This window comes from Cheilinus undulatus, linkage group 18, assembly GCF_018320785.1.
Source record: "Cheilinus undulatus linkage group 18, ASM1832078v1, whole genome shotgun sequence".
Taxonomy (NCBI): Eukaryota; Metazoa; Chordata; class Actinopteri; order Labriformes; family Labridae; genus Cheilinus; species Cheilinus undulatus.
In genome coordinates this window covers 23,069,286-23,094,590 of record NC_054882.1, presented here as the reverse complement: position 1 = coordinate 23,094,590, position 25,305 = coordinate 23,069,286, and the positions used below count along the sequence as shown (strand labels likewise).

General features: G+C 38.1%; 1 protein-coding gene across 1 annotated transcript in view; it reads right to left on the bottom strand.

Moving 5' to 3' along the window:
* The window catches only part of myo6b (myosin VIb), a 59,517-nt gene that overhangs the window by 12,440 nt on the left and 21,772 nt on the right, over window positions 1-25,305 (bottom strand). Inside the window, exons 16-29 of the mRNA XM_041813251.1 lie at window positions 19,467-19,594; window positions 18,380-18,475; window positions 17,591-17,761; window positions 16,140-16,178; window positions 15,883-15,976; window positions 14,910-15,040; window positions 14,605-14,682; window positions 14,361-14,490; window positions 9,467-9,557; window positions 7,633-7,783; window positions 6,191-6,399; window positions 6,019-6,097; window positions 1,714-1,874; window positions 1,522-1,572 (exon numbers count right to left, since the gene is read on the bottom strand). Coding sequence (XP_041669185.1) covers window positions 1,522-1,572; window positions 1,714-1,874; window positions 6,019-6,097; window positions 6,191-6,399; window positions 7,633-7,783; window positions 9,467-9,557; window positions 14,361-14,490; window positions 14,605-14,682; window positions 14,910-15,040; window positions 15,883-15,976; window positions 16,140-16,178; window positions 17,591-17,761; window positions 18,380-18,475; window positions 19,467-19,594 — 1,609 coding nt within the window. The remainder of the gene's footprint in view (window positions 1-1,521; window positions 1,573-1,713; window positions 1,875-6,018; window positions 6,098-6,190; window positions 6,400-7,632; window positions 7,784-9,466; window positions 9,558-14,360; window positions 14,491-14,604; window positions 14,683-14,909; window positions 15,041-15,882; window positions 15,977-16,139; window positions 16,179-17,590; window positions 17,762-18,379; window positions 18,476-19,466; window positions 19,595-25,305) is intronic.

The window sequence follows — 25,305 nt, the reverse complement described above, 5'->3', positions numbered from 1 at the left end:
TATCTTAAATGATCTCATCTACCTCTTAAATCTGCCCACATTCTTGCATGTTTTATACACCGTTCATGTCTAGTCAGCTGCCTTTTACCCTCTGCACATCTTGCAAACATACTATCATTACACATGGACTTAAATACACTAGAAATAACATCTAGAAGAGTTTGCACGTATTGAAATCTTGCTCTTTTAATACTATTTTCAATTTATTTTTATTTTATTTTTATATATTCTTTATTCCTATACATTGAGAGCAAAGCTAACCAGAGTGAAATTTCTTGTTGCGTAAGAATACTTGGCTAATAAAGCTGATTCTGATTCTTAGTATCCCCAAACCACAAAGGTGACGATTAGGACGATGTGATGGCTGCTAAAAGTTGTTATTGTCAAAGTGGAAGCCCCCACAAGCTGGACAGATTTTGTTAGACTTGTTTTTTTTACAATCAGACAACCTTTCATTTAAACTTTAGCCTAGTCTACTGGTGTAAAGGACAGTTCAATAGACACTAATTAAAAGATAAAAGTTTAAGTTTAAGTTCTATGGTGCATTGTGTGCAATAACAAAACATAGAGTCCATACATTTGTTTATATCCTGTAAAACATGACATCTGATCTGCTTTATATACGTGTAAACATATATTTTTCCATAATATGTTAATTATTGATGTCACTGACTTTATTTTGTACTCTTGTCAAACACGAAGGAGAGGAGAGAAGAGTTTAAGACTGGAGGGGCAAAACGGATACATGTTTATGTCTGTAGAGGCTTGTGATTTGTTGACATGTTTAATGTCATGTCCATAGCTGAAAATGAAATATTTGATCATGGAAGTATGTTTTCTGGCATGAATATAAATTTGAAAATCTTAGTGGTTGCCGTCAGTGGCCGTCACATATAGCCAAGACTTCAACAGGAGGCAATTAGAGCCACTGATATAATTAATGAGATTGAGATTTAAGCTAGAAGGAATAGGAGAAGAGTGAGTTAAATCCAACAACAAAATGTTCCTTAAAATCTCACACTGACAAAGCAGATACGCGTATTTACAGGATATGAACAAGTAGGATGAATAATTAAATGAGTGAGACGATGCACATACGGTAGGTTGTGCTTTGGACCAGCACTGCAAAGAATTCAGACTTTAGACTGCTCAGGCAGATCCAATTAAAATCAGAAAAACAAAAGATCACATACTGCACATTCTGATCCGATGCTCATTTATGATTTGCTACAGTCATTTATGAGTCACCAATGATCACAAATAATTATCATTTAATTGGCTTATGTTGTGATTTGTGATTTCGACATAAATCATGCATCAAAATTTGGTTTGTTTCAATAACAGAATCTTTATGTTTAGCTTTGCATTGCTGGTATAATCCTGAGTTTAATTAAAGGAGCTCAGACATTGAGGTCTACGACAGAGATTAGGGCAGACACCGAGGGAGGGAGTGAGTGATTATTGTTGGCGGTGGGTTCACTTGGACACGGTTGAGTACAGAAACCTGCTCTGATATCTTACATGGCTCTGGCTGAGGATGCAGAGATAGGAAGATCTGAAAGAGAGTCATCACTGGGAGAAAACACAACAACAGAAGAAAAATGCAGTTACACATGCATGCTGAGGCTAAACTGACAGTCACTGTTGTGCATACTTTTTGTTGACTTGGCAGTGGCCACATAAATGTTGCACATAATGCATCATATACTTTACCTGCGCAGGCTGGCGTCCATCTGCGCCTCCTCTGTGATGAGCTCTGCCTCACTCTGAGCGATCCTCATGGCTAACTCTCTGTCTCGTCTCTCCTGCTCCAGTATGGCGCTGCGCTGGACCTGCTCCTCACGCTCCAGAGCCAGCTGAATCTCTAGCTCGGCCTGCAGACACACAACAGAACACTTCTGAGCTTAATGTGTTGTTGTAAAATCCCTACACAAACCTGGACCCTGTCTGAATAACAAAGCTGTCGGGTGCCAACACTACATAACAATAGGGGCCCGCTTAGACCTTTAAAACCAGCTGGAGGTGCTGAGCTTTACTTGTCATCAGTCTGGACACGACAAGAAGAAAAACTATTCAAAAACAGCCAGGAGAGACACTTGTTGTAGGTTCAACCCTTAATTCAAACACTATGTTTTAATTCAGACATCATAAACAGCTGGTCCTACTTCACAGAAACCAATAGGATGTTTATCAAAATATATTAATATATCTACATATCTATATACAGGGCACATTATCTCCATCTCCTTATTGAAAGCCACTAATGAAGTATGTGGGTGCTTTACTCAGAGGAGCTTTAAATATAAATGGCCTCCAGTTAGGAATACATTATTCATCCTGCAGCACGGTCCAATCAACAGCTGTGGTACAAGGCTGGGGTCAAGCACGAGAACCGACACTTCGAATAGTGATGACATCAGTATAAATGCTGGCTGCTTTGTGCTGTAGTTTGAGAAAGCAACGCACATTTGATCCAGCCAAAAATAGCGTTATTACAAAGACTTATTAGCTCTCAAGCAGGAATTTAGAACTAAATCCCAAATATCCCCCTTAGCTGATTTGGCCAAACTTTCCCTTAAAGGACTGTGCTTTGGGTTTGCAGGAGACATAATGTGTTTAGATTCTTGCAAAGGTTTCATAATACTTGATTTAAAAAAATAAAATCAGCAGCATAGTTGTTCATGTCCATTCTTTCACTTGAAAAGACTTCAAAAGTGGAAATCTATAAATAAGTATCATTTCATTCTAAGAAAATAAATACAGAGCTGATAACTAGTTGGTGTGGGATGAATAGAGTCAGGCCGTAAGTGTTAAAGAGTGCAAGGTAGAGTGTTAGACTAACCTTGATCTAGCAGAAATAGCACAAAACTGAATAAAATACAGCAGCAGACACTCTTAGAAACTTTATACCAGCAGCTTTCAGCCTCAAAGCTTCAGATAAACAATCTCCTCACAGTCTCTTGAGACGTGGCCTATGACAGCCTGGTGTCAACTGTTTGACTGTGAGAGAGGGAAAAAAACTGACAAATGCAAATGTCCAACTGGCCACTAGTGAATAAAAATGGCTGAAGATGTACAGAAGGTGTGATTTGAGCGTAACAGATGGATGAATGGACGGTCAGGAAAGGTTTGACATAAATGAAAGGGAGTAAAACAGACAGATGGATAAAGCAAAGGCAGAAAAAGGCATAATAGCAAAACACAAGGGAGCACACATGGGGAGGAATAAGTTAAGAGAGGGGAAACTCAGGAATTGTAATCATCAATAAAGACAAAGAGAGCAGCTCTCTTAGATCTGATCAATGCCATGATGGAGTCAGTGACATTGGAGACCAAAGAGCGAACAAACATTTTTACAGAGTTCACTGAGAGAATACATTTCAACCACGCATTCATGTTTTTCCCCCTTTCCATTAACTTGAAAACACGCTCCGATCTATGTATGGGAGCCACTGGATTCATGTTAGATCGCAATGCTGCTGAAAGTCCTGCAGGTGTGTTCAAACATTGTCCTTATTGTGTGACTGATTTAAAGCTCCTGTAAGGGAACTTCTGGGTTGTGTTGATCTTGGTGCCTCCTGTGGACAACACAGGACGATGCATCTTTTTCCAAACAAAACCTGCACATGTGTAAGTGGTGCTTTCTGATAGAACAGTTCTGAGTATAAAATGTCTTAACTTCTACTGAATCTTTGGTGTAAAATTAATTTTCATAAGGCTGCTTTGATACCATCCATCCATCTTCTTCTGCTTATCTGAGGGTGGGTTGCCGTGGTCTCAGCCTGAGCAAGTCAACCCAGACACCCCTCTCCCCTGCAACACTTTTCAACTCCTTTTGGGAGATCCTAAGGTGTTTTCAGACCAGACAGGATATATAACCCCCCAAGCGCATTCTGGGTCTTCCCCGAGGTCTCCTCCCAACTTGGCGTGCCTCCAAGCGGAGGTATGCAGGAGGCAGCCCAAACCACCTCAACTGGCTCCTTTCGATGCGAGGGAGCAGCGGCTCTACTTCAAGATCCCTTTGGATGTCTGAAGTCCTCACCCTATCTCTAAGGGTGAGCCCAACCACCCCAAATTAGAAATCTCATTTCTTTTTGTCCATCCATAGTTCATGACTATAGGTGAGGGTTGGGAGGGGGATCAACTGGGGAATCAAAAGCTTTGACCTTCCGGCTCAGTTCCTTCTTCACCACAATGCAGACACAACGCCTGCAGTACTGCTGATCCTGCACCAATCCGCCTGTCCCATCACCAATAAACTTTCTGCCCAGAAGGGATTTTTGAAACACTGCCATCACCGGTTTAAATGCACGCGTAGAGTGCCCACAAAAGGCATAACAGATGTCATTGCTTGCGTAACAAATAAATAAGAGACAGACCGCTCAGTCTGAGTCAAGTTAGCAGCATGTTTTTTTTAATGTTTTATTCATAATAACGCAATATACTTTCTGTAAAGGGAAAGAAAGATACAGTGATGTGATGTGATATTTAGGCCTTATCGCCCAAGCCTACTTGTGTGACACTAACCGCTGGCCGTGCTTTCAAGCATAAATATTAACATTGCAAAAAAGTAATTCTGGTGGCAGAAAATCTCCTTATAGAGTTTCATAAACATACTTTTCAGTAGCATCAAAGTTCAAGGATTATTCTCAGCCTTAAATGAAAGAGCTGTCTTTAATGTCCCAATCTTTTCTAGATAAACTCCCTTTTGATTAAAAACACAGGAGTTAGAAAAATTACTTGGATTGCAGTAGACTAAACCTGAAGGTGGGAGTTCTGCATATTGGCAGTTTTTGCCTCAAAACTAATAAAAAAAATTGCTTTACAATTAATTGACCAACTGCTTCTGATCTAATGCCATCATGAACAGTCACAAAAACACCCTAAAATGAAACTTAGGGATACCGGTTGGCTCTGATTTTGGGTTACCCCCATGTATGCACTGCCATCAAATAAAGTCAAGAAATCCCCAAATCCAAAAAAGCATGATCAAAATATGTACTTTCAAACACTTTTTTCATGAGCTATGTTTTAGTGGCAAATAGGCATGTTTCAGTTCACCCATGTTACCTTTAACTGCAGCTTAAAATGTCACGCCTGATTAAATGTTTAGGCTCTGCTACTTGCTCTCACGCTCAAACAAGGAGCCAGAACATTACTTCTGGCACAACTTGCACAGAGTGAAAAGGAAGTGACATCAGCTATGTTGACCCAGCTTATTGTGACGTGCTTATCAGGAGACAGGCTACGCTAAATTGGCTTAACTATGGCAAAAGGTCACAGCAGTGAGGCTACATATCAACCAAAGAAACAAGTGAAGGCAGCAGCGTGGGGGCAGTTTGGGTACACCCATGATGACCAAGTTACTCCCAAATCATATTAAACAACAAAGTTCTACATTCAGTTTAAGAAAAATCCCTTTGAGAATATTACCTGTGAGGAAATTTCAGTAGTAAATACTGAATCTTTGCAGTGTCATGGTTCTACCGTATAATCATTATCGTGAAATATAGATTTATCGTAAGACTGTAATTGTGCTTTTAATTGTTTCAACCAAGGCTGTAGTGTAGTTTGCTTTATGCAAAAAAGGGAGAAACAACCCAGCAATTTAGTAATCTTTCAAGGAACAATAGGGCACATTATATAGCAGAAAACAACCCAAAGAATGCCCTGCTTAGTCTAGGATTAGGATTAAGTCTTGGAAACCATCTTGTCTAAATGTAACTACAATGGCAACAAAGATTTGCAGCAGGGGTGTATGGGTCAGTTACCTCATTAAGGGGTAAACATATGGCTAAGAAGAAACTCCAGGGAACCTTGTGGAAATTAACATTTGCACATTAGAAGTTACATTCAAACTCAGTTTATAGGTTCAAAACAGGCAACAGTATCCTCATCTGATATTCAGACTAATATTTGTAGTTTTGTTGACTTTTTCAGGACTTTCTGCCTGGCTACACCTCTTTTGCCCTGCAGTATAACAGTTGATGAAAAACAATATTTAAGGCGGGTCCGAACCTGTATAACTTTCTCTTCCTCCTCCCTCTTTTTCCTATCCTCCTCCTCCTGCTTCCTCTTCAGCTCCATCTCTGCTTTCCTAAAATGTTAGAAGACAAAACTTAACTCGTTTTTGAACTTTCAACACAGCACTTGCTAAAATGTTTATTCAGAGTATTACAGTCAAACTCACAGTCTTCTTTCTTCTTCTTCCTGTTTGCGTCGCTGCTCCTCTTCCTCCCTCCTCTTCTTCTCTTTCTCCATCTCCTCCTTGATGTGTTTCAGTCTCTCGCTCTCCTCCTGCTCCTGCTTCTTCTTCTGCATCGAGGACAGGAGCTGCTCAGAACGTTTCACTAGGCCTTGGTACTCGGTGTCAATCTCTTTCCAAGTCATCACTGTGGACTGGGAGAAGCATTGAGTGATGAGTATAAAAAGTATTAAAATCTTAGTCTCTAACAACCTGCTGACTTAAATCTTAGCCTTAAACTTTAAGAGAATCAAAGTAATGGATGGCTTTAATCACCATTTATGTAAGCATTATATGACCAATAAAAAGTGAGGAGATTCCCTGAGGAGAGAAGACATTATCATCTTCATAGCAGGGAAATTTTCTGCACCTTTACCCTGACTTTCCACACCCTCTAGCACTACCACAGCCAACCTTCCCATGTGGCAACCAACTGAAAGACTGACTGACACTGTGCCTGTCCCTTGAACACAACAATCACATTCCTCAATTCCCAGCTTTACTTGTCATACAGCCATCGAGGGGAGAGAGGGTCACTAGACAGTGAAGATTCATTAGAGGGAGTCTCTCACAGTGACACAGAGAGGTGAGATGACAAGACCTTGTCCCCAATGTATGGAGGTCTGACTGACAGCCAATGGCGTCTCATGTATTATTCAAGAAGAGACGCCACACCAGGAGCAATCTCTAAGCACTCAAAACACCATGCGTGTCGACAGTGTAGATGCTAATGTGCTAACAGAGATGCATTAGTAAGGTGAGGCTGATTGGTGGGGTCAGGAGTCACATGCGTATCATCATCGTCAATCAGGATACCTTGAGGAACTAATTTACATACAGTTGATTGCATTAAGGTGATGATGGCAAACAATTTGTCACAAAAATTAACAGTGAATTAGTTCATTTAGAGTGCAGATGTCTTTCATGTTGAAGTGTTCGTGATTTGCTGTTCCAACGGGGTCCAATAAGAGGAGTGGTTATTGCACAGGGAGAGCTGGGATTTCACTCAGCATGTCTGATAATTTAACGAAACAGCCTCACTAAATCATATTATCGAAGTGGAGGATAGGCTTTTTTCTCCTCCTAGCTTCTTCTTTTTATCCTGAGGTGATTGGAAATATTGATTCTGAGAGAGAGAAAGGGCTCAGCATACTGAAGAAAAGCCACAGTGAACAACTGGAGAAGACTGGAAGTGGCAGGGAGCTACAGGCATGACTGTAGAAGAGAAACATCGGCATGTAAAAAAAAAAAAAAATCCCTCCTCTACTAACAATGTTTCATACTCATAAAGCTGCAAAACTGATGGCTAAGCATTTTAAAATCAATAGAGACAATCCTGCGTCTTTACAGCAAGACTGAGGCAAACACAGTGACGCCTGATGACTCACCTTTATCTTTGCTGACAAAGCGTCTATGGCAGCCGCCAGCTCCTGAACCTTTTTGGCCATCTCCTGCTTGCCCTCCTTCAACCCGTTCACAACCTCATTGAAGCGATCCATGTGCTTCTTCAGCTTCCGGACCTTCACCATACCATCAATGCTGTGAGAGAAGGGAAAATGCCACATTAGACAAGCAAGTCATGGACAAATTAGAGCATAAAGGTTCAAAGATATTTATTGTTACTCCAAATGTAGGTATCAATCTTGTAAGTAGGATCCATTTAATAAGGGGAATTAATATATGGGCATCTATTAACACAATATGATAAAATACAGTAAAATAAAGAAAGTAACACTGAGCTGTCATGAAAATAGTTATCAATGAAGAAAAAGAAAAAAGGATGCACATCAGAAAATATGCAGAAACATTCAGAGGAAAGTATTGCAGTAGTGCTAGGTGATTAATTGAAAAATAATCAAAACCAACATTTAGAGCCACTATGGCTGTGTAGTCATGTGACAGGCAGCCAGGTGTAGCAAGGCACGTAGCCTGCCTGGAAACCCAAAAAAAGAAGTAGTCAAGTGACAATGCTATACTTTGCTAATGCTTCACAAACGTTTCAGATTGGAGCTTTGCAAGGTGGATCCACCTGATGACAGACAAAAAGTGATACATTGCTGTCAAAGGCTGACATAACCTTTGACCGTTTCAGTGGCAGTAACTCAGTCTGTAAGGACTTGGGATGGGCACATGAGGGTTGTAGGTTCATGTCCTGATCGGTAGATGGAAAGGTCCCAGTTCACTTCCTGATGACTACCTTGGTGTCCTTCAGCAAGGAACCAAACCCTCAACAGCTCAGGTTGGGGCCAATTCACTGTGATCTCATCATAATCGCTTGTCTAAAGGATTGTGATTGCACATGTATGTGAATATCAGCCTGTGTGTGTATCATGTTCAATGACAGAGTGTTAAAAAAAAAACAAAAAACAAACAAAAAAAAACAAACATCCCTTGACGGATTGATAAAGGATAATTACCTCTAATTCCTCTAATACACAAAACACTTGTTCTTAACAAACCACCTGTGTATGTTTGTAATACCCAGTTATGTTTTCTTCAGTATTTCTGTTAATATGATCTAATTTTGACATTTGAGGTGATTTTTTTAATCTAATTTGGTGACAACCTTTACAAAAAAGCTCAGTTGTTTTATCGCTCACTCATTTCCCTTCATCCTCCAGACTGTGAAGTGGTTTAGGTTTAGGTGTTGGTGCTCCTTCATAGCTTTGCATCATCCTTTTTAATACTAAGCTGTAATTCACTGTTCCTCATGTGAATTTCATACATTAAGATATCATATGTCCCTTTGGCTTTGAAAAATCAAGGCTCCTTTTTCAAAATAGAAGCGTTCATGTCACACTACATCAGATAATCATAATGTCAGTCGTGTCTGTTGGTATCATCTTTCATCCGAACACACACTGCCACTCAAAGTCAAAATGTGGGACTAAAAACAATCTGGAAACCCATCTCATGCTCTCAACAGAGCCATTTCTTCAAATGCAACCCAATACAGCAAGACATGCTGTATTTTCCAAAGCTGTACAGTGAGACATCATTTCTCCACAGATGGCTTTTGAGATGGATTTGAACCGTTAAATTCACAATATGGGAAAGCTATCAAAACCAACCAAGCATAAAACGGTTTAAATAGAGAGCACACAAAGAGTGCAGGGTGAAATAAAAAGATAAGAGAGCAAAGGGCACAGGCAGACAGAAAGATGGTGAAAAATATCATGCATGTGTGTGTCCGTGAGTGCTTATTGAGGACAGGAGACTCACCGCGGCTTATGCTTCTTCTTACATAACCACATGCGAACAGTCTTTTGAATCTTTATGCAAGCCATAGCTCTGTAGCTCATCTTGTTCCGAACTGTAAAGAAAAAAAAAAGACAAGATTCACACAAAGATGTATTGAAACCTTGAAGTTGTCTCTCTCCGGGGGTTCAGGTTCTGTTATATACTGCAACTTCTCTCAACTGAATTTGCTCTGGGACTTTCATTATTGTGACTCGCCCTCCCTCTCTCAAACATGTCATATAATTTCTGAACTTTTTCTCTCAACAGAGGCTTAGAGAGAGTCCAAATTACAATAACTTACATTTGCATGCCTTTTAGATCATTGCACCTCTCACATTATTTACATACATCACTGTTCTTTTACACAATGAGACTCTCGTCCTCAAAAATAAAAGCTATTCCATAAAAAGGTCAGCAATGTAAATTTTTATTTGAAAAATGAATATATTAGCTAAGGATGACCTAATGAGTTGGTTGGACATCAGCCAGTGTTAGCCATGTTGACAGACAAAATGAAGTATGCACTGATGTAAGCCAATGTGCATCTATGCTCAAACAACAACAGTTCAAGCAGATGGACTAAGCAGGTCCACCTCAGCCTGTTGACTCCTTATACACACACAACAGATAGAAACTGGCACAAATTCATATTTTCATGTGCCAAATTTTTATACAATTATCTAAATTTGGCAATACATTTAAATGGAAAGCCCAGATATATAAGACAGTTTGAGTGTGTCCATTTGATTATCTGTGTAGGAGAGTACTGTAGTGTTTAAGACAAAAACAAAGCAATGGGGTTTTTTTTGGTTGAAATGGGAAGCTTTAAACAAATTTTTCTCACCTTTATGACCTTAGGGGAGCTCTAGTAACACCTCCGTGTGCTTAATTCAGCATGCCTGTTCAGTGACATTATCGTTTATTTGCTAAGTGGTTTGACAGCAGAAAGACTTGCACCCTCCTTTTACCTACACACTGACCATTCCACCTCCTCCAAGTGTAACAACTTTTAAAAATAATAAAGTTTTTTTTTCCAAAGTTTGCAGTGTTCCCAGTCAGGTTTTTATGCAAGACAATCAAACTTTCTAACACACTACTATGTAAGTAACTAATTACATTCACTCAGATTATTGTAATCGAATACTTTTCTTTTGGTACTTGTCCTATTTTAAGTACATTTTGAAATCAGTACTTTTACTTCTACTTAATTATGTTTTAACCAGAGTAATTGTACTTTTACTTGATTACAATACTCTTATTTTTCCAGCTATGTTGACAACACAGTAGCACACACAGAAAAAGAATGATTCAAGAATGTTTAGTTGTGTTAAGATGTTTCCTGTTGGATAGTTTCCCAGCTGGGGTTTTTGGGTCATGTTTCAAGTAGATGATTGTTGTTTTTGTTGTTAGACACATTTGCACCGTGCATAAAGTTACCCACTGGGTTAGAATTCCAGCCTGACTTAAAGTGCTCCTTAAAGACGCATTGTGTATAAGTATGCATTGCCTTGCACTGAGGTTGACTTTCTGCCTTTTTCTTGCCATAAGGGACCCACCTTGCCACATATTTATAGCTACTGCAGCTCTGAGGTATGATAAAATATTTCACAATGTCTAAAAGTGTAGTTTAACTTTAGGTAGTGTGCCCCAACCTAGACACTAAAGTGTTACATTTAACTTTTTATTAATTAAATTAACACTGTTTATTTTGCTGTGCATTTTACTCATTATAGAGGTGTGACATCACCTGAACAATCTGGATGGAGATCTGTTCTCTTGTTGTTCATATCAATAAGGAAACATCAAATTTTACTGTACAACCCTTTAGTATCTACTCAGCACTCAGTACTTTAAGTAAACTTCAAATAAATTACTTTTTACTTTTACTTTAGCAGACTTATAGACTAGTACTTTTACTTTTACTAGTGCAAATTTTAACCAGATTAACTTACATAGACATTAAGGTCTCTCAGAGACTAAAGTACTCTCTTTCACAGACAAACTATTTGATTTGAGTTTGATTACTTTATGTTAATGTTGTTTGATGAAATTAAGTATAGTAATGTGTTAAACTGGCACATTAGATTTCACATATTCATTACATGGAATATTTCCCATCCATCTGAGCAACCACTCACAGTCTGTGTTTGAAAGAGTAGGGCCTTGAAAAAATTTATCAGTTTGATCGAAGCAACAAGACATGTGTTGTAGTGGGCAATGGCAGCCACAGTGAGTAAACTACATAATGTGAGCTCAACATGCAGCTGCTATCGTTGTCCAATATGAGTTGAGCAAGTTGGTGAATCAAACTCATGCCAAAGATGAATGGGAGAAGGGCAAAAACATATCCTTACAAGAAAAGCTTTCAGCTTAATTCCATGCTCTTCTTCTGATGAATAAATGTAGTCTAGTTCTGTTAAAACTGCCGCTATAACTAACCTTGCAAAGCAGATGGATACGCCCCTTTCCTTGTTTTTCACTGGCGAATCCATCTTGCAAAGCTCTTGTCTGAACTGTTTGGGCCCAGTTAGAAAGTGACAGGACCAATGAGCGACAAGGGGCAGTACTTTCAGGTGCAGTGGAGTCGTGACGTAAAGAAGCAGCAACAAGAAGCCGGTGCAATTATGGTGGAAGCGCTTAGCTTGGATGCTGTTAAAGTGCCAGTTTTATACGAACTTGACGACATTTCTTTGTTAAAAGAAGAACAAAGAACAGCAGTGAGTTGTTTTCTTTTCAAAAACAACAAAAGTCGAGTGCTTTCATGTCTACAGTTGCCATGTTCCGCGTTATTCCTCAGTAGCTGCGCACGCGCAGCTCGATAGCGGCTACATCACGTGTTATTTTGCTCTGATTGGCCCGTAGAGATGTGACAGACACAACGTTCATCCAATCACACTCCTAGTTTTTTTCAAAGCCTCTGCCTTTTCTAAAAAGTTTCCTATTGAAGCTTTCCCAGATGGATGTGTGAAACAAATTCATCTGGCATGTCAGGTTATGCTATAACTACATCCGAACTAATCTCTTCTGACTTAGCACAAACGTTTGAAACTGAAGCTTTGCAAGATGGATTTGCCCACTGACCGACATAGAATCTGGCCAATCCATCAGCGTTGCAAGGTTAGTAATAACTGTGAGAGAGTACAATTATGGCTGCATGAATTGTTATAGTAAGAGATTTAAAGGATGCAAATGATATAAATGGCCTTAACAGCCTCTTATATGTACAGTTTCTGTATCTCATCAGTTTAAGACTTGCAAGCTACTACGTCCAACTTTTGATTCTCCGGGGGGGTGGGGGGGATCTGCATTATTGTTTTAAGTCCATGCTCCTAAAGTGTTTACAATTAAAATGCATTGACCCTTAGATTCAAAGTTGTTCCATCTCTATGTAAACCTTTTAAAAAGTAATCTTTAATGTTTAGGCACAAATAATGATATGGCATTAAGTGTAATAATGGCTAGTATTTATCAGGCAAGCACAATTACTGTAGTACAGAATATCTGAAATACACCAAGATGACCCCCCACCTCCCAAACACACATACAGCCTCTCTCTTGCACACATACATGCCCAAATAAAACTGTGATAATAAGGTGAAGCACTGAAGTAAATAAATGACTAGCACCAGACACATAAATTTCCCCGGGTCACTTCTACAACAAATCAGGCAGAGGCAGTGTTCTGTTATAAGTAATGTAATTGCATTTGATGCTTTTACACAAATAAGCAGAAGCCTGCACTTTGTTATGTGCTGGAAATCAATAATGTGGCACACTATGTAATGGTTCAAGGAACTGCTTTTAGAGCACTACTCCATTCTGCTGGAGGCTGCTCCTTTCAATATTCAGAATTAATGGAAAAGTGTGAAATATGATTTAGTTGAGCGATCCGAGTTTTGTAATAAAGTGTTAGAAAATGACAAAGTCAAACTCTGCTGAGTGAAATAAGTTAACCGCCAAAAAATAACTTGTCCTTCTAGCTTTTCTTCAAGGTTTGGATGAAATTGATTCAGCCACATATGATGCAGCTTATTATTAAGGTCTACTGGTGACTTTTTTGGAAACAGCTTTTCATGAAACTAAAAAGAAAATTGAAGTGATGACTTATAACACAGTCTTTCTGTTCTTGTATGGAAATAACCAGACAAAGACAGTCTTAAATACAAGTGTTCATTTTGGCAGCTATTTTTAATTTTATTCTTAGTTTTAGTCTTTAAATGAAATGCATTCTAGTTTCAGTCACATTTTAGTCATTTCTATCCTTTTTAGTTTTAGTCTTGTTTTAGTTGACGAAAAATCAAAACATTTTAGTCTAGTTTTAGTCCATAAAAAGTCCTCACATTTAAGTCTTTCCTTTTAGTCCAAGCATTTATTTTATTTTATTGAACACTGGTACCAAATCAGTGTTCAATACACCTTGCCAGACCTAGGATCCCTGCTTTCTACAGCTGAGAGGCAGAAGAGATACAGATGCTTTTTGACAGATTTACTGCCAGTGGAGAAATATCACGGGTTTTGAATGTCCGACGAAAACTTCATTACATTTTAGTCTAGTTTTAGCCATCTTGATGAAAACTAAACTTCCTTTTTGTCAGTTTTAGTCATCAAAAAGCTATTTTTGTTAGTTTTAGTCTAGTTTTTGTCATGAAAAAAAAAAAGGCTGTCAACGAACATTTTTAGTCATAGTTTTAGTCGAGTAAATTAACACTGCCTTATATACACTACTACACCTTTTTACCCAGTCCATTTCATATAATTCAGTTGAGAATGTTATTAAGATGTTTTCATATTATATATTTGAGCCCTCTTAAAGTTTTGTTTGATTGAACTGAATCTTCAGTAAAACATCAGCTCTTTTTTGGTAGATTTAACCTACGTTTGATGACAGACAGGCTGCACCACTGAACCTTCTTCCAGCGGCTGCACACCAACCACGTGTTGACTTTCTTCAGTAGCTCTGCTAGATGGTCTGGATCAGACTTCATGATCTGGTCAAACTCTGCAAACTGATAAATGTACAAAAACAAATCAATAATCATCTTTATAGTTTCTCATAGACATCTGTATTCTCTTGAGTTTTCCATTACTTTATAACATTATTTATTTTAACTTGTCTGTACCTTTCCAGGGCGGAAGAAAACTCTGGTCAATCCAAACTTAAAGTCATTGTCGTTTAGTCCCAGAGCTTTGAACAAAGCCTACAGAGGAATGAAATCCCATTAGTGACACAGCAACTTTGTCAAAGAGATAAAAATGTAGGCCAGCGAACTGAATATGTTGGCTCATCATTTCACAAATAGGTCAGTGTTTCTACCGGCTTCTTCACACAGTTAATGAGGCTGATTCAAACAGACTGCTTTAGTCACTTAATAGCTTTCCTATTTGTACAGTGAAGCAGAAAACTGATACATCTCTGTAACCTCACCTTGCAGAAAAGTCGTGGATTCAGGCGTGTGAGTTTGTCAGGCATGTACTGTTTATACATGTTATAGAGTTCATGGAAGGGGGCTCTGGATGGGAAACCCCCCTGCATCAGATCCAATACCGACACCATGCCTAATCAGGAGACAGACACAAAGGGACAGCATATTATTGATGTATGATGCAGTTTGAAAGAGAAATAAGATTGCTACACTGATAAATGTGCACTTCTAGCAGATGATCACGGTAAAATTATAAGTTTAAATGCACACAAGAGGGACAACACTAATAAACACCCCTCTGTTTAATGCCCAAATGAGTACTTAACCAAAGTCTAATGTGTTTATTTGTATGCATGAAAACAAGATTAGATGCCGTCTACAGAAGTGGAAAAAAAGTATCGCCATCAGACAACAACAACATAAGTTTAACATAATCTCTTAAAAATGGCTACTGGAGCACCATACTAACTTCTGCTTCAATATGCTGTGTGCACTGACCGCAAACTAATTCATTCAGAACTGAACATTTTTAAAGCAGCACAAACACTTCTACATCCATAATAGTTTGTTCTTCTAGTGCAGGAACATTCATAAAAATATTCATAAAATATTCAGGATTCTGCCTTAAAACATTACAGAGTACAATTCAAAATGCTTAACAAAACAAACTCCATTAATAATACTATGATGGATCGAGTTCGAGTTTTAATTTCATTCATCACAGTCGACATATGCTGCATTTCTTTCAGAAAGGATCTTTTTCTTCTTTAAGGAAAAAAGTTTCAAACTTTATATTTATAAAAACTGAACTGTATTACAGAAGAACAAATATTTCCTTCGGTTTATTTATAATACATCAAAAACTGACATAAATGCTTTAGTGTTGTTGTCGTCCACAGAATTAAATCAATACATTGAATATAACCATGAGTGAGACTGATATTGAGCTGAGCTATAAGGTGCATTGATTCCTACCTGAGCACTGCAGCTGTGAGAGAATCAAAGCACCTTCAAACTTGTGACTGACCATCTTCAGGTTGGGCTTCACACAGCGAATGAAACTTGAGCCCTAGAAGCATAAATATGTATTTAAAAACTGGCCGGCTTTGGCTGTACTTCTCAATCTTTACATGCAATATTTGTCATTTTTTAAAATATTGATCGCAGGTATGATGGCAAAGACCCTGTTTAATAGAAAAGACATAAAACTGTCAAAACAAAATATTACTCACAGTACTTCGAAGTTTTTCCAGCAGCAGGTTCAGCTGGGTCTGAATGTTCAGGGAGAGAAAAGTAAATGTTTCATGATTTGTTATAAATGAAGAAGTTAACCCAGGCAGATTAGATAGAAGACACATACATCTTTGTCTCGGGTGAGTAAAGAGGGGAACAGTCAAGTCCAGTAAGGACAAAGACAAGGAAAGGTAAAATTCTCTGTGCAGCACCTTCTAAGTACAACCTAATTCAAAGAGTTTATATGAAACATAAAGGCTGTCAAAGTTAACGTGTTTAATTAATTTTGACAGCCTTCATGTTTTTTTTCGTTGCACATTTAAAGCATGCACCTTCTGTATGACCCTCAACCCATCCCATAGTTTGCATTCAGGAAGCGGTGCCGTAGTGATGTTGGTAGCAAGCAAGCAGAAACGGACAAAGGACAGACACTTTTGAATGGCAGGTTCAACTTTAAGATCATGCCAGATAAGACTAAAGTTATTGCACTCACTGTCGATGTTAACTGAGTTACCCGGAGTTCGTAGAGTCTTAAATATCCTGTGCCACTAGCTGGCCTCAGCACCAATGCTCAGAGCTGCCCCCCCCCCCAGCCAAATGAAGGCCATGCTGGGTTGTTTACAACACAAACAATCCTTTCACAACGTCTTTGTGAAAGAATAAATGGTAACCAAAGTGACATTTTTGATTGACTGTGCCCACAATCGCTAACCTACACGGTCTTAGTTTATGTAGATAACACAGCATAGCTTAGCAGTGTCATAAAATAATATGTTGTGTGATTAAGGATCTTTAGATGTTTAATAATATAGATTGACTTGAAGAACTAAAATGCAAAGCAACAGCAAAAGAGTTAAACTTTTCACAAGAAATCTGCTACCATAACACTACGCACTTTTAGAAAGTCAAAGTGTTTTAACTGTTTTACTTTCCAATGTTTTTAACTCATTTGCATTATTTGTCATTAGGACAAACTCAAACTTAATCTTGGATCTGTTTTCTTCATAGATATCAATAGGTCACTACAGAAAATGAAGAATAGGGTAGAAACTGTTAAGAAGGGGATGGGAAAGAGAGTAGACACAACCAAATGTTCACTAAATGTAAAGTACTTTGATCTGCTTCATTCTAATTTGGACTCCAAACTGTACAATTAGTCTCCCATTAGCTCAACAGAGCTTGTAAATGAACAATTACATATGCCTGACAATAAAATACATGAGAGTTCATCATTACTGAGACCATTCAGTGCTTTCCTCTTGGTAAATCAAATGGAAAAATATCAGAAGGACAAAAATGTTTTTTTTTTCCCCTCATCATCTATACAATAGAAAGATGGCAAGGTGCTATCAAAATTTCTAATTATTTTGGAAAAATCTTTATTAAACTGTAATAAATTCTTTTTTTTTTTTGGTCACAAATAAAAACAGACTGTGACAGCCACTCTGACCTTGAACTTGTTGCCAACGCTGATGAAGCTGAGTTTGCCCGCTTTCTGTTTGGAGTCTTTGACAGTGTTGGAGTTCTCAAACAGCTCCCGGACAAATTTGTCTTTCGATTCACACACTAAGCTCTCCAAGGACATGTGGAGGGCATCATTATTCTTCTCCACAAACCGAGTCTGTGGATACACATACACAACAGACAGAGATGCATACAGTGCTTATAAGAGGTATGCAGACCCTTGGATATTCTACTAGTATATTGGGTTTCAGATATCAATCATGGTCAACATAATTTGGCTTTTGTGACAAAAAAAAGTTAGAAAAAAACTTCTTCAATGTCAAAGTAGAAACAGATTTCTACAAAGTAATGTCAACTGAATAAAATTGGTAAGTTAATGCAAAATAAGTGACTGCATAAACATTCACCCCATTTAAAGTGACTGAATTAATTCAACAGAGGTCCAGCCAATAAGTGCTAGTAGTATCACAATAAATGAAAATGGGATCACCTGAGTGCAGTGATTGTGTCTCAAGTGATTGTAGTATAAAGGCACTAGAAGGTCACTGGTTCATCAGTATTAGAAATGCCCCCCCCCCCCCCCATGGGTTTTCAACAATTCACACCCTGGACTGATTTCTGGTGAGCTTTAGTGCTGGTATCTCTATTGCCATTTATAAGAACAAACTATATTGGAGACTTCTTGAAGTATTCGATGAAAAACTTTTATCCTGAATTTTCTGAACACCACCTAGCCTCAACAGCCCTACATAATAAAATCTATGTTATGAAATACCGTTTCATAGCAAACCGCTCCAGCAAAGTGTCTGATGATAAAGCCTTCGTCATCCCGCAGATTCCTGTGAATGGCCAACTTCGACTTCCTAGGAACCTAAGTGGGAGAGGAAGAAAGCAAATCAAATATAATGACAGTGCTAAAACACATATGCATTGATTTCTGTCTAATCCAATCCATCACTATCTCTACAGCAGAATTGTGTTTATCCACACCACTATTGAATAAGAACTGCTGGTCTGGACAATGAAAAATTTGGATCAATGAACTGCAGAAAAATCCGTCAAAAAGGCTTAAAATAATGTCATAAAAACAGAAAAACTCTGTGAAAGGGTAGTTTGAAGTCATTTAACATGTTTAGTTGCATGGACGGAAAGGATATGACAGCTTGTCATAACACATGATCATATTTACTCTAAATGACACATTCATCTTATGTGGGTCAACTCTTATAAAGAACCCCCCAAAAAACAAAACCAGTATTTTTAGGAGGAAAACTAATCATATCGCCTATCATTTTAAGCTCCATTAGCATCATCAGTGAAAAGAACCACAATAAATCATCTTTAAAGTGTGAAAACTCAACTGCAAAGCAGAAATGTTAGATTACAGCATATTCAAATACTTTAGATTAAGATTAATGGCTTTCACTCAATTTAATATAAAGAACAACCTTAATGTGAGTTATAACTCTCCCTGCAGTAGCAGTAGCTGCAGCCAGCCAGCTCTAATCTTAAACTTGAAATGGTGTCAAGGCTGAACTTCTAAAAGGATTTCATGCTCACAGAAACGCAGGCAGAGTAAGGAACAAAAGTGACAATGGTAGAGATGGGGAGGGACTGTGCGTCATTCACCAAACTACTGTTACACACAGGCAGGGTACAAAAATGATCACAATGATAGAAACTACAATGCATTGTTGTCTGTAGAACAAAGTACATAAAGAAGGAGAACAAAGGCAGAATAGGGGAGAGAAAATGGAGACAGAAGCAGAGAGATGCCTTTGAAAGGGTTTGAAAATTAGATGCATGGAGAAAGACGAGCGAGGGAGGGAGAGGGAAAGAGAGCACAGCTTAAGAGGTCTGACCGTCAGTCTGAAGTGGTCTTTATGTTTGTTGTGAACAGCCAAAGCAAAGTGTTGGTCGCTGGGCTGAGGAAGACGGTTCTCTTCATCCAGAATGTCCAGAACGCCCACCAGCTTTGCTTCCACCAGGTCTGAAACAAAACATTGTATATTTATTAGCATTATTATGTGAAAGTAATGTAAAGAAAGATTATATGCATTAAAATATGTCCCATGTAAATCATTGAAACCCAAAATAGTTTACTAGTGCATGCCTCATTAAAGCTCTAAAGCCACCCTGTTTGAGTGGTTAAATCTTTTGCTCCTTTGTGCTGAAATGTATGACAGTGGTAGTGAAAGTAGGCTACTCTTATTACACAATCGTAGTGTCCACAATAGGTCTAAATAAAATTCCTTCATTCAAAGTACACTTTATGGACAAAAGTATTTGGCCACCTGCCCACTACACCAATAGGAACTGTACTAACATTATATGCAAATACTTTAATATGGAGTTGTTTCCCTTTTACAGCTAAAATACCCTCCGCTCTTCTTGTGAGGCTTTCCAAAAGATTTGTGTTTGTGTAGGAATTTGTGCCCATTCTTTCTGTAGAGCATTTATAAAGTCAGACACTGATGTAAGACCAGAAGGCCTGGCTTGCAATTTCCATTCCAGTTCATCCAAAAGGCGCTCGATGGGCTTGAGGTCAGGACTCTTAAACTCCTTAAACCATGTCTTTTTGGTGCTTGCTTTGTGCACTGGGGCACAGCCATGTTGGAATACAAAAGGACCTTCTCCAGACCTTCTCCACAAAGTTAGAAGCATAGCATTGGCTTTCACTGGAGAGAAGGGGCTCAGGCCAACTCTTGAAAAACAGCCCTATACCATTATCCCTCCTACACCAAACTTTACAGTTGGCACAATCGGCCAATGAATCAATTACTAAAATAACTGTTAGTTGCAGCCTACCAGTTTTAACTTAAAACTTTTGGAAAGTCATCTTTGGAATTATTCAGAGATTTTAGTGAAAAAATTCGATGAATTTGATGCAAGATACACTCTCCTACAAAAATATATTAAAACAGTGAGCACAGTTGCCAATTCCTTTACTTCTGCTGTAGACTGAAAACATTTCGGTTTGACATCAAAAGATGATTATGTGAAAAGAGCTAAACATCTAAGATTTTATATTCCAGGTATTTACATCTGGATCTGATACACAATTTAGAAGATTGCACCGTTTGTTTGAACCCACCCATTTTTCATGTGAGCAAAACCATTGGAACATGTAAATGATAGGTGTGTTTTGTTGCCCAGGCGTATTCTATTATATTGATTATTCAAACAATAAATAGTGCTGACAACTGGTTGAAAAAAGCAACTGTAAAGCTGAAAGAAGATGGAAAATCAATCAGAGCCCTTGCACAAGCATTGGCCATAGCAAGTACAACCATTTGGAATATCCTGAAGAAGACAGACACTTTTAGTGTACTAAGTAACAGACGTCAAATGATAAGCAAAGGAAAAAAGCAGCAGCTGATCACAGAAGCATTGGCTGTGTCCAAAACCACTCACTTATTCCCTACTCCCTATCCACTTTATAGTAAGCAGCATATAGTGGACTATATAGTGGACTCAACTGCAAAACACAGAAAATATTTCGCACATTACTCTGGCTGCAGGCAATGACGTCATTGCTGTCTCACAACTAAAACATTTAGCAACAACGGCTCATAGATTTTGATGACAACGGCTGAAGTATTGAAATTAATGGTAGAATTTCCCTGAAAACTTATACTACATGTGATGTATCCCCCCAAAAAAATACATACGGTATACTAATAGATAAAAAAGCTTGTATCTTTAGTGTAAATTTTTGTGTGTAATGTTGCTTATTTTTGCATAAAGATGATGGTCTCATGTCTTGTAACCCCCAGAGTTACTCTGTTTGAAATCCTTAACATTTTCTTAGAGATTTGTTTAAAACCAACCAAAAAAAGTATAAAATAAAGTTTTTTTATGTATTCTGTGCTCCTCTCATTCATCCGTCATGTTTGAGAGCAGCAACTGCTATGCATGATGGTATATATTGCTGGGCTGGTGAGGTTCGGTTGTTCACTACTTTTCAAAATGTGTTGTGGGATAGAATGAGTGGACTATATGGTGAATAACAATGCTCACTCAGAATTTGGACATTAACAACCTCCAGAGGACCGCAGTGAAGGTATCACCATCTACTGTTCATACAAGACTTCATGAACAAAAGTACAGAGGCTACACCAGAAGATGCAAACCACTCATTAGAAAGTAGAGAAAGTTTTGTGTTCTGTTACAAAATACATGGAAATAAAAGCTGAAATGTTGATCTCTTGTCTCTTATATATCTTTTGATGTCAAAGCCAAATGTTTTCAGTCTATAAATAATGGAAGTGGCCTCAAGGTTCTGATACTTTTGGAGGGGAGTGTACCTCCACAGTAACAACAAAAAATCAATCAACAAAAACACTTTAAAAATCTCTTACGGAAAAGCAAGGAGCGATTTAAAGAGGCCATTTAAAAATTACTTGTACAGAAAAAGAGGTTTTTAATTTGACATTCATTGGAGATTTCCTCTGTTTACTGTTTCTTGCTGTGAATATTCAAAGAACAAAAACATGTTCATCAGGATGCTCATTTAGCCATACATTTGAATTATTCATGCGGCATCCTGCTTTTGGAATACAATCTAATGGCCAAGGACCTCTGAAAAAAAATTTGCATGAACAAGCACCTGTGCATAAATCCAGAAGATTGATGACTGAATTAACGGCCAACCCAAATGGTCATTTGCAAGTCATAAATGTTATTCATGGCTGTCAGTTAACCTCACACCTGAATAATCGCAGCCTTTGAAATACAAATCAAACTGCTTCACCTTGATACTCGAACTACTTCATCCCAATAATGTGAGGATCCATTCGAGGACAGAAATGACTCAAACGAGGAGGCATTATTTCTCCTGGATTCTCTTTCTACAAAAAAAAGAGCCCTAAAACCCACAAATACTCATTACACTCACTCCCTCAGACACATGGATGTGCCAGTGTCTTGGATAATGAGAAGATGGTATTCTTGTCCCCTGACAGGTGGGTTCTGGCTGCTCTGACATCTGGCCTCAAGAAGAAGGAACAGCCCAAATGAATGTGGGTGAGCTGATGTTACATTTGAACCAAACTCAGTACATTTGTGGGTGTGTGAGCTCAACAGGGGGACACACTCTGTCAGTGGTTTTGTGTTTAGAGCACAAGTCCTCAAAGGTAAACTTCATCTTAATGATGTACCCAAGTGTCACTTGATGATCCTTTTCCAGAGGTCAAGCTAGATACAAGTACACAAACTTCTTTACAATGTCCGCTCAAGTCAGACATCTTATTAGCTTTAGCATGAGATAAGATCAAAGTCAAACATTTCATTCCCTTTCTTTTGTTTAAGAAGCCAATGCTGGCATGTTTTTTTTTTTATTATTTTGAACTTTGGCTTATTTCAGGGAACTTTCTAAAGAAGTAAACTTTGAAGAACTGCACCATTTGGTTGTTTTCACACATGTACTCCTCAATATATATATATTTATATATATACATGTATATATATATATATATATATATATATATATATATATATATATATATACAGTGCTTAACAAATTTATTAGACCACCCTAACCCTATCCAAAGTAAGGTTTATGCCACAGCTGCCCTAAATTAACAGCATTTGTAATTACTAAAATCTTTTTTTTTTATGTTTCTGCAATGGTTAATACACCAATGTGTAGAAGCTCTTCAACCGAAATGATATTTTTAATGCTAAAATATAATTATTATTGTTATTCATGAATTTTCAAATTTACTGATTTACAAAAAACTGAAAAAAATAGTAAAACACATTATTTCTTGATTAATATGTCAAATTATCAAAGTCAAAGTGTCTTTATTGGTCTCCCTTGGGAGAAATTTGTCTTGGGCAGAGGGGTCTGCCCAGACAACACATACAGGTCATTTGGCACATCAACTCATTCATGTGGTCAAAGAACAACCAATTGCATAATAAATATAAATTACAGTTATTTACTTGCATTCCTGAACAGAAGAATTTGTTTTAGTGGTTGAATGTTATGCTTGATTAATTTCTGACTTCTCAGACAAGTCCAGTGAGCCGGCTCAAATTTGGGTGAATTCGGTTTAAAAATTCCTCATTCCTGTTCAAATGGTAAAATGTGGAGAGCTCACTGAAAATGAAAGAGTCTGCGTTAAAGCACTTCATGATGCTGGATGGTCTCTGAGACAAATATGACAGGTGGTCTAATAAATTTGTTAAGCGCTGTATATAAGCTTATACACTCTTAAACTTGCTGAATTAAAAAACAACCACATTTGGCTTATTTTGGTAACCCAACCATGACATATTTCAACTCAGTAGAGTTGGGCTATGGGCAAACCCAACAAGTAGGGTTATGTTTTTGACCCAAAAATTGGGTAAAAATTACTGGGATGTTTGGTAAAAGCTACCAAAAACTGAGATGGAAAATATAACCCATTTTCTGGGTTATCAGAATCATTTATTTACTTTTATTATCAAAAAAGTATGGTGGGGGTTGTGATGGTAGCAGGCTGAGCAAGTGAACCCAGACAGTCCTCTCCCCAGAAGCGCTTTCCAACTTTTTCTTGGGGATGCCAAGGCGTTCTCAGACCAGGCAGGATATATAATCCCTCCAGCCCATTCTGGGTCTTCCCTGAGGTCTCCCTCTAACCAGATGTGCCCTGAGTAAAGAGACAGATGCAGAGCTAGGATGCACCTTGCATTTAAAGTCTGCAATGTCTTCTGTAATGAAGGACAACCCCTTCCACATTCAAAAAGTGACCAACCCAGAGGATAACTTCACTCATGGAGCCAAAGTGTTTAACATAGAAACAACAGTAATTCACACAAAAACATGAGCTAAGGACTCCAAAAAATGATCACTGTACAACACACAATATCTATCCATCCATCCATTTTCTATACCGCTTATCCCGCTCGGGGTCACACAATATCTTAACACATATAAATGCATCTAAAACACATCTAAACAACCCATCAAAAGCATGACTGGAAAACTTCACCCAACTAAATATGAGATGGCAGTGTCCCTCCCCCCTTTCCCTGCCTATTAAGCAACCCATTTTGCTGGGTCAGTGTTTCTAATCCAGCATGGTTCAAACTTACCCAACCTGTGACCCAACAGCCTTGACCCAGCATTTGGGTTAAAAAAACTGTTTTTCTAGAAACATCTATGAAGGCATTCCAGTGAGGCATACCGTATTACGCACAGCCTTTTTGTATAACTGAATGCCTCCGCAAAGTTGTTGACAGATTGTGAGCATATTAAACATCTTAAAATGTTTTTATGTCTGTCAGTGGGGCTACTTGTCTGCATAGTTACAGATTATGGGGTCATGAACAAGTCTGTAGAAATCTGGTAGAGTCCACACATTGCAAAGACAGAGGTATAGTAGGCTACATGTTATTTTGATAACTGACAAGTGAAACAAGTAGTTAAAGAGTTTTAAAGGGAATTTTTAGTAACTTTTATGATTAGCTGAAAAAACCTGAAATCCTCCTGAGGTGGTTTTTCACATTTGCACCTCACTGAGGAAGACAGTCTTTGTTGGTAGTTGAAGAGGGTTGAGAGGAGGACATGGAAGTTGTCGAAAAAAAGCAGTATAATTTGCAATGCTATTATTGCCTTTTTATCAATGCTATGTATAAATTGATTCAATTCCAATAAAAAAGACAAGAAAACAGAGAAAATAATATAAAAAGTCTGGGTGAAAATGTCATATTGTT